Source organism: Ziziphus jujuba, chromosome 5 (assembly GCF_031755915.1).
Source record: "Ziziphus jujuba cultivar Dongzao chromosome 5, ASM3175591v1".
Lineage (NCBI taxonomy): Eukaryota > Viridiplantae > Streptophyta > Magnoliopsida > Rosales > Rhamnaceae > Ziziphus > Ziziphus jujuba.
In genome coordinates, this window is record NC_083383.1 from 1,018,178 (window position 1) to 1,027,572 (window position 9,395).

The 9,395-nt window shown below is 32.7% G+C and overlaps 1 protein-coding gene across 1 annotated transcript; it reads left to right on the forward strand.

Annotated features, from left to right (window-relative positions):
- Window positions 1-2,293: 2,293 nt before the first annotated feature.
- On the forward strand, window positions 2,294-5,656 carry LOC107419854 (probable serine/threonine-protein kinase PIX13). The gene is made up of 6 exons (XM_016028675.4): window positions 2,294-2,508; window positions 2,826-3,253; window positions 3,855-3,990; window positions 4,131-4,267; window positions 4,369-4,492; window positions 4,938-5,656. The coding sequence occupies exons 1-6, from the start codon at window positions 2,430-2,432 to the stop codon at window positions 5,348-5,350; spliced, it is 1,317 nt and encodes a 438-aa protein (XP_015884161.1). The 5' UTR covers window positions 2,294-2,429; the 3' UTR covers window positions 5,351-5,656.
- The last annotated feature ends 3,739 nt before the right edge of the window (window positions 5,657-9,395 follow it).

The window sequence follows — 9,395 nt, forward strand, 5'->3', positions numbered from 1 at the left end:
TATAATTAAGAAAGAAAAATAAACAAACGTCTCCATAGGTCAGTATTTTTCTTTATTTTTTTTTTAAAGAAAAAGAAAATTAAAACTTTGTTAATTTTCTATGAGCTTTCTTGATCCACTTACTCAGGCTGCAAAATTGATATATGGTTTGGCAGAAAACCACATTCAGCCATTCGTCAAAAAAAACATAACTTGCTGTAAAACATAATCCGATAGATTCCATACGAGGAGCACTATAACGTGCACATTACTCTTCAAATTTATACGAATCAAACTTATACAAATTTTCAATTTTTGGTATGCCTTATGGGGACCCACGTTGATCTTATTTGTATGCCATTGCCTGTATTAAAGTTTTTTTTGTTTAAAAAAAAAATCTTTTAAAGGGTTTGAAAAAAAAAATAAATACATTCCAGATCCTGACCAACGACAGACTTGGTCAATTAATAAATATTCCAAAAGTTTTCTCGGCCCAAATATTTGAAACGGGCCCACACTCTGATTTTTACTTTGGGAGTAAGTCTACGTTGACTCTTTCTATCAATTTAATCCACCTCTTCCCCGCCCTCCTTTTTTCTCCTCGTTTCCCATCAATCAATTAAATAATTTTAAAAATGGGGGCGAGAACCTAACCGGATTAAAATTACAAAATTAATTAAGAAGCTTTAGTGGAATGATCTCTAACCTTTTATTTGCTTCACAACAGAAAGGGAAGAGTACCTGGCCATGTTCACGTAAAGGAAGATTTAAACTTTATAAAATTCTTATTTTATATTGACCAATAATAAAAGAAGACGAGTAGTAATTAAACTAATGATATATTATGGTAATATGCTATGTTAATCTAATTAATTATCCCTATGTGTGTGAGCATTAATGAAATTTACTCCTAGAATTGTATATACAAGAATAAGTATAGCTAGAATAATAGAATCATGTTACACATGATTTGTATTTTTATTTTTTTTTAATTTTTTTTTATTAAAAGCTGCTACCAAGAAAGGAAAATTTAGACAAGACAATGACCATGCACTAAACTGTCAACAAAGTGATTAACTTTTTCCAATTTTTATTTTGCTAAAAACTTACTTCCTTTTTTTTTCGTCTTTTTCTTGTTCATTTTCATGCGTGAAAAACATAGAACATTTAATTAATTATGTATACGTACCGAGACAATGCTTTCCCATTTCACGCACAATAATTGGTAACAGCTTATATTAAAATTAACCAGGCGGTTCATGAGTTCTGGCTATGACAGGAAAATCAATTTCAAATCCTAACACATAATTTTCATTTGACGAACCCATATCGCTGCGTCGATTACAGCTGATCAAAACAAAGTAAGTTCAGATTTAGTCATTTGTACTAGCTAGCTACAATAGTTCTCTTTCATAACACGTTACGACACATGCATATTAACATTTCAACCCCATATAGATAAGCATATATTTATATAATGTGGACCTTTTTATTTCTTTCCCTTTTTCTTTTTTCTTTTTTTTAGTTACATTTTAATGAGTGCTCGCTCTACAATTTTCATGATTTCATTTTATTTTTCATTTGACGTGCTAGCTATATGAGGTTCACTTCATTTTTGCTGCACATTCTAGCTATAGGCAGTATTAATTATTATGGAATTAGAGAACGTAAACAATTATAACATATATATTATGTAAATATCTAAGCTCGTAATAAATTTATTAAGAATGAGATATACAAATATAATATTGTTTTTCTTTTAAAATTATATATAATACAAATAAATTTATTAAGAATGAGATATACGATAGTTCTCTGTGTATCTTGACATGCTCAGACTAATAAAGAGGAGCTAAAACATCCATTTTTTTTAATTAAAAAATTATTATTTTATATAAAAGGTTTTTATTTATTTATTTGCAGAGAATTACTTTAAATAGAAGGGTTGAATGTGTCAATATCTTGCAATGGGTCCGGCTAAAAAAAAAATGTAGGAGGGGCGATTATTCTGGGTTGCGTTGCTACCATTGACTTATGAGGCTAGCTTCTCGGGGCCATTAATTTAATAATTTCGCTTTTTTTTTTTTTTTTTTTTTTGGGTCAATATTTTTCTCCCTCTTATTAATTTAGCACAATTTATGGGTAAGAATGAGTATACAAAACGATGTGTAGGAGATCATAATTAATAAAGTGACAGATATCAAGAGAAAGACCAAAAAAACAAAAAACAGTAACAAGGAGCAAGTCCAAGGAAGAAGTAGTCCCAAATATATTTGGTACGTGTTTATCTTATTCTCACGAGTCTACTTCTTTCTTCTTTCTTCGTTCCTTCCAGGAACCTGAGACACGGAACAAGTACTTAGGAGATAACTTGTGTGTCTAAATATATAGCAAAACGAAAAACAAAACCAGCTGCTGGAAAGAAATCAAAGCGTGTGAGTGATATCGTCATGGGAAATTGTTTTGGAGCTCCTGCGAATGACCATAGTAGCCAGAGCCGATCCTCAATAAAGCCTACAAGCCCTGCAGGTTGGTACTGGGTTGGATTAATTTATTTTCTTCTCTTCTTAGTTTCTCACTGTTTCAAATTCTTGTTAGTTGATTTTTAATTTCTTCTCTGTTTCTCTCTCTCTCTCTCTCTCTATATATATATATATATATAAATATATTTTAATTTAATTTGAGTATTTCCTCACCAGCTAGCCAATCAAATTAAAAACAAATAGCTAGCTACTACATGTTGCAATACTTGCGTGGATGCGTGAAACAGAAGATCATTAATAGTAGTTATTAATGATTTTATCATATTAATAACTTATAAACTTGCTTTTGTCATGTTCTCTCAGAGACATGGAAATCGAACAGCAGTAGTAATAGCAAACAAAATGCATTGGGTGCAAGCGTACTGAGAAGAGGCAAGGCTCAAACGACGAGAGGCTGGGAAATCGGAAGCGATAATATAACGGAAAACGAAACCAGTACGAGTACGAATACGAGTAACAGTATCGGTTCTGCTACTCCTGCACCAACGACTCTTCCGAATCCAAATGGAAGGATCATAACGCCAAACTTGAAACTGTTCACTCTTGCGGACCTAAAGAAGGTCACCAGGGATTTCAGACCCGACACGATGCTGGGAGAGGGAGGCTTTGGACGGGTTTTCAAAGGCTGGGTCGATGAAAAAACCTATGCCCCCTCTAGGGTCGGCATCGGCATGGCTGTTGCCGTTAAGAAATCCAATCCTGACAGCTCTCAAGGCCTTCATGAGTGGCAGGTGATCTCTTAATTCCTTCTTTTTTCCCCATTAATTACTATTTCATTTATATATATATATATATTTGGCCGGTACTATCATTCTAATTCATTATCAATTTCTTTTTTAAATCCATACATAATTATTATATCATTAGTGTTCCGTACCCTTCTATTGAAATTAAAATTAAACAGAAAAAAAAAATTATAATTTTGTTTATATAGCGATCCATAGTCATCGCGACTAATAATTATTGCGAGGACTGTCAGGACATGTTTTTTCTATGGAAATGCTGTATTTTCCCAATATTGATGAGGGAACATTAGTTTTTATGTACATATTATAGTTGACTAAAGTAGCAAAATGCCAAAATTTTCATTGGATTAGTGGGTGGGCGTGAGTCCTTAAAAGCTGTCTGTCAGAGAGAGCTGGTGTTGGCGTTCACACCGAGTAAGATTATATTAGAAATGATTTTTTTTTTTTTTTTTTTTTTTTTTTTTTTTTTAATGTTACTATCATGATTATTATTATTTTAAATTTTGGTTGGATAGATGGAGAAAATACTAATGACTGATCTTCAAAACACAAATTTTGACTTTCTAAATATTTTGGGTGGATGCAGGCTGAAGTAAAATTTTTAGGGAAATTTTCTCATCCCAACCTTGTTAAGCTCCTTGGCTATTGTTGGGAGGAAAACCAATTCCTACTTGTTTATGAATATATGCAGAAAGGAAGCTTGGAAAACCACCTTTTCAGGAGTAAGAAAGCATTTTTCTCTCTCAAATACACTAAAATCAAAAGCCCAAAAAAATGCACAATTGATATGTATGCATGCACGGATTAATCAAGTTGTCATTTTGTCAAAAAAAAATTTTTTTTTCCCCTTATTATTCTGCAGGAGGTGCAGAACCTCTTCCATGGGAAATAAGGCTAAAAATAGCAATCGGAGCTGCTCGAGGTCTGGCTTTCCTGCACACATCAGAGAAATCAGTTATATACCGAGATTTCAAGACCTCCAATATTTTGCTGGATGGGGTAATTCATCATCTATTCCTCGTAGGCTTTCTGTTCACACCTCGTTGCTGGATGGGGTAATTAACCGCGTGGCTTGCTCGTCAATTTTTATGTGTATGCAGGCCTACAGTGCGAAGCTTTCAGATTTTGGGCTAGCAAAGCTTGGCCCAGTAAATGGCAATTCGCATGTAACAACGCGTATTATGGGCACTTATGGTTACGCGGCCCCTGAATACGTTGCTACTGGTAATTACTATTTTTTTTTTTTTTTTTTTATAATTTTTTATGAGAGCTACTGGTAATTACTCTTTCCTCTATTTTTCCCATATTTTATTTAATAAAATCATTCAACCCAAAAATATTCTGGCCCTTTGTTTAAATATTTGAAAAGGGAATTTCAACATGGTCCTCTCTGTTTTTACCTTTTTTTTTTTTGTTTTTTTGGGTTGGAGATTAGGTAAAATTGAAGGAAAAATTCATTTTCGAGGGGCTACAGTGAATTGTAATACCCAAAAATGTTGAATTAAAAAGATTTTAAAAATCTTGTCATATTTTTAATTACTAATTAATTTTTTTTATTTTTTATTTTTTTGAATATCATACGCGTCTTTCGTATTGATTTTTTCAAACAACAAATAAATTAAATTGCGTTCTGTCCACGTGATGCTCACAGTTACATCTGAATCAACAGGTCATTTATACGTCAAGAGTGACGTGTTTGGTTTCGGTGTCGTTTTGCTGGAGCTGCTAACGGGTTTGCGGGCGCTGGACACTAACCGGCCACTAGGTGAGCAAAATTTGGTTGAGTGGGCCAGGCCTTCTCTTACAGACAAGAAGAAGCTAAAGAAAATAATGGACCCAAAGCTAGCGGATCAGTACCCGATAAAAGGTGCAATCCAAGCAGCTGGGCTTATAATAAAGTGTCTGGAATCTGATCCAAAGAGCAGACCATCCATGGAAGAGATTTTGGAGGGTCTAGAAAAAATCGATGCCATCAAAGAAAAGGATAAAAAACCTAAGGTGACCCGAAGTAGCGATACTGCTAGGCACCAAAATAGGTCTCCAATCCACCAAAAGCATGCTGGTAGATCTCATCATCCCTGATCCACAGCCCCTTCCCTGAGGTGCCACTGCATCTTGCAAAGTTCTTTTCTATTTTTTTTTTTTTTTTTAATGATTTTTCATTAGCAATCAGTACAGAGCTATAAATGTAATGTGTCCAAATTATGTTCCTAGAGTCCAATCTTATGCCTAATCGAGGGCTCCCAGTATTTTGTATTGTTTTTGGTGAAGGAAATAGATTATTAAAGGGGTGTTTCTTTCCGATTCAAATTGATGTAAAGTACGTTGTCAAAAAAAGAAAAATCTATCAAACCAGTCATGAAGCTCTAAATCTAATTAAATTAAGCATCAATCTGCTAATGGGGCTTGAGTCATTCGACAAAATAGAAAATAAACCAAATATATATATATATATATATATTTTGTATGTATGTATTTATATTGCTGTTATAACAGAATTGGAGTTCAAAGAAGGAAGAGCATCAATTTTCTTCTTCTGTTAAAAACCAGCAGAAATATGCAGATGAACTTGGTGATTTATTGCGGGATCAAAAAGAAATAGGTGCAAGTAGATCAAAACCAATGTTTGCTAATGCCAGACAGATCACATTGTAGATGCACCTCTTTCTCGAATTGTAATAACGTCTAATTTGAACGAACACGAAACCTGTTGAGAGAGAGAGAGATAGAGAGAGACAATTTGGCTTTCGGATTTTGCAGTTCAAATTGGTCCCACATTAAGGTGAGATTTGAAATACGGATCGAAGACCAAGTTAATTTGTATCCGTTTGTATATACCAGACAAGACCTCCACACCCGAACCATGCATTATCATATGAGAATTAAGGACGTTTAATTTCCTTCGAATCCCACTTCATAAAAGCAAGCCAAGGGATCGAAGTCATAAATCATGATTCTCTTGACCCAAAAATATCAAAAAATCATTCTCCATATAATCCTGTTTTCATCGCTTTTAATTATGAAGAGGCCGCATTTTATATATATATATATATATATATATATATATATATAACATATAATATAAAACCATGCAATCTTCAGCACCATGCATGCTTGATTGCTTGATACTCAATCACGATATCAGGAAGGACAAGAATAGGTGTGCATAATATCATAATGTGAAACTTGTACATTTCCCAATTGTCCAAACGAAGATAAGTATATCGCTATTCTTCCAGCAATATATATATATATATATATATATATTTGTATATTACTATTCATGTATTTATTTATTATCTATATGATTGGACTCTCTACAGGTTATAGCATGCTTCCGCAATCACATTTTGATTTGTTGTGGTTTTTCAAGGAAAAGAGTAGAGCCTATATGAACCCATCAACCTTGAGGCTTTGCTCTGTCACTGGCCCATAATTACATGTATGCCCGGAGCCCCTGAAACATGACCATGAGTCCATGACTAATGACTTCTTTTGCGGGGCCCTTTTTTTTTTTTTTTTTTTCTTGTATTTTTTGTGGATAAAAGACCCATGACTTCCATGGAAGTCTTTGTTTCTGTCCATTTCTCAATTGGCTTTGCTTGATATACTTGCAAACAAGCTAAGTAATATCATTGTTATACGTCCATGCATGTGGTAATTGATTTTGTGTTCTGCGTAAAAAGAAAAAGAAAAAAATGCTATTAACGTCTAATTCATCATGTAGCTTTCAACTTCTTTAAGGGACTACCTAAATATGCAGGCCAAAATTTTGCAAAAATAAATTCATAATTTAAAAGGAAATCAAGAAAATAAAAAGCCGTACTATGATATGATTTTAGTTAATTAGAATAAAGACCATGCTACTGCGTCTACATGTGCCCAGAAAAAACATAATCAATTGGTAAATGAATTGTAGTGAGGGCTGTTAGTAAACGTAATTAAGAATTATGATTCCACATGCTGCACGCTTTCCACCGCTGGCTTTACTTTTTAGTCTGGACTCTGTAGGAGGTGGACCCCCTATTCCTTTTCACATGATGGCTACCGAGTTCACAAATGACTAGAATATTTGTTCCGTGGTGGGATAAGCTACCCTAAATTCTATATGTGAAGCCTAGGCGGCGCCTGCTCTTTCACACACACTAATCATAATAATATGATGATGATGATGATGGTGATCAAGTCAGAGTGTGTGTGTGTGTGTGTGTTATTGGCAATTTTTTTTGTTTCTTTTCTTTTTTTCTTTAGCTCATTTTATACATGGAGGACTACTTTTGAAATTTTTAGGGAGGTTTTGATGGGGTTCAAACTTTTAGGAATTCGAATTCCGTAAATAATAATAATAATAAAAATCTCAGCTGACCAAAATCAACCGAACATGGAATATATTTATATATTGCTTTTTATACATACATACATACATACATATATATATATATATATATATATATATATATGTATATGGATCTGGACTTCTAGGATCGATGCTAACGAAAGGTTATTGAATGTTTATGTTTTTAAAATTTTGAAATTATATTTTAGGAAATATAAATATATATATATATATATATTGAAATATGTGGTACTGTAGATATTTATATTTTTTAATAAAAAATATTATAGGTATCATGTCAGAATTTTATAATAGACATATAATAAAAATACTAGGATTTATCAGTCGACTACAACTTTTAACTTTACAGTTTGAGTGATTTTTTTTCCTTAAATTGGTAATTGTTACCTAAATATGAGACGACAAAGTAAATGTTAGTTGGGATGCAAGAAGGGAGAAGCAGAAGAGTTTCTCAGTGCTCAAAAGACACACATCCCCAAAAACCCTCTAACTGTAATTTTTTAGAGCACGAGATCCCATGCCATGCCTTGGAGTTGGATCTTCTACAAATTAACCCTTCTGTTCATCACTCTTCTCATGCCGCAGCCTACTCCCTCCATATTAATTGATATCTGAAAGGACCACCCTCTTCCTCTCCTTTTTTTCTCCACACAAACTCTCAAATATTAATTAATTTATGGGATTCATTTTCAGGTCCACGAACACATCAATTAATCTCACTTACATCGTGTGTAAGAAAATTCTTATACACGCTAATAAGTCATGTCAATAATCGAATATGTACCATTTATTTTGTAAGAATCACATTCTATATTCATATTATACCTTATTATTAGTTGTTGAGTGACTGCTTCTTTAATTTTCATGCTCCTTTGGCTAATCTAATATATATATATATATTTTACATATTATTATTTGTTTTTTAAAATTATTTTATATGTATTATTTTGAGTACAATAGTAATATAAAATACCAGGTTATTTGAGGATAGCGATCAAATAGATGAATTTATTCCTAAAAAATATAAGTTAGATATAATATATTACTGACGTCAAGATTATAACCATTAATCTTATGAGATGAAAAGAATATTGAAGAAACAAACTTCAAGAAGTTTCCTGCGTAATGATCATAAAGTTTATTGGTTTTCAATTTAGTGTATTAATTTTGATTGGATTTTTGAAGTTTACACTAATTACAATTGATATTTTAAATTTTAAAAATTACAATTAGTATTTTCATGAAAATATGGATTCTATTATTACAAGGGTGAATGAAATCATAGGAAAAGAAAATGATAGATTTCTTAGTTTAAAAGAGGTTGATAGTATTTTTAAAACTATAAGGATCAAATTCTAATATGAAATGTTAACTCTTTTTAATCCTTATCACCCAAATATGAAACGTTAAGAAATTTCTGTCGTCTTAATAATTGCCAGCTGAGCTCAAGTAGACGCACTGGAGGTGGAAAGCCTCAATACGCGAGCAATACTGGTGTCCTCTTAATAAAAATCTTGGGCCCAAATATTTACAATGCAACACTCCTTGTATAAGGGGCCCGTTTGAGGTTAATATCGTCGGCTCATATATATGTATTGCTTGCCCAACGACAGAAAAAGAATAATAATAGTGATCTGAAGTTGTACATATTGGTCAAACTTTTCACTCTTATTACAGTTATGGAGACAAATGATGTGATGGACCACCAATTAAACTAACATATCTATTTCTTTGAATCTTTTCCGATTTAAAGGATCCTAAGTAGCTTCT

Coding starts and splice junctions, on each gene's coding strand:
- LOC107419854 (XM_016028675.4), top strand. CDS start 2,430: ATGGGAAATTGTTTTGGAGCTCCTGCGAATGACCATAGTAGCCAGAGC. Junction 2,509..2,825: donor AAAGCCTACAAGCCCTGCAG/GTTGGTACTGGG, acceptor ATGTTCTCTCAG/AGACATGGAAATCGAACAGC. Junction 3,254..3,854: donor AAGGCCTTCATGAGTGGCAG/GTGATCTCTTAA, acceptor GGGTGGATGCAG/GCTGAAGTAAAATTTTTAGG.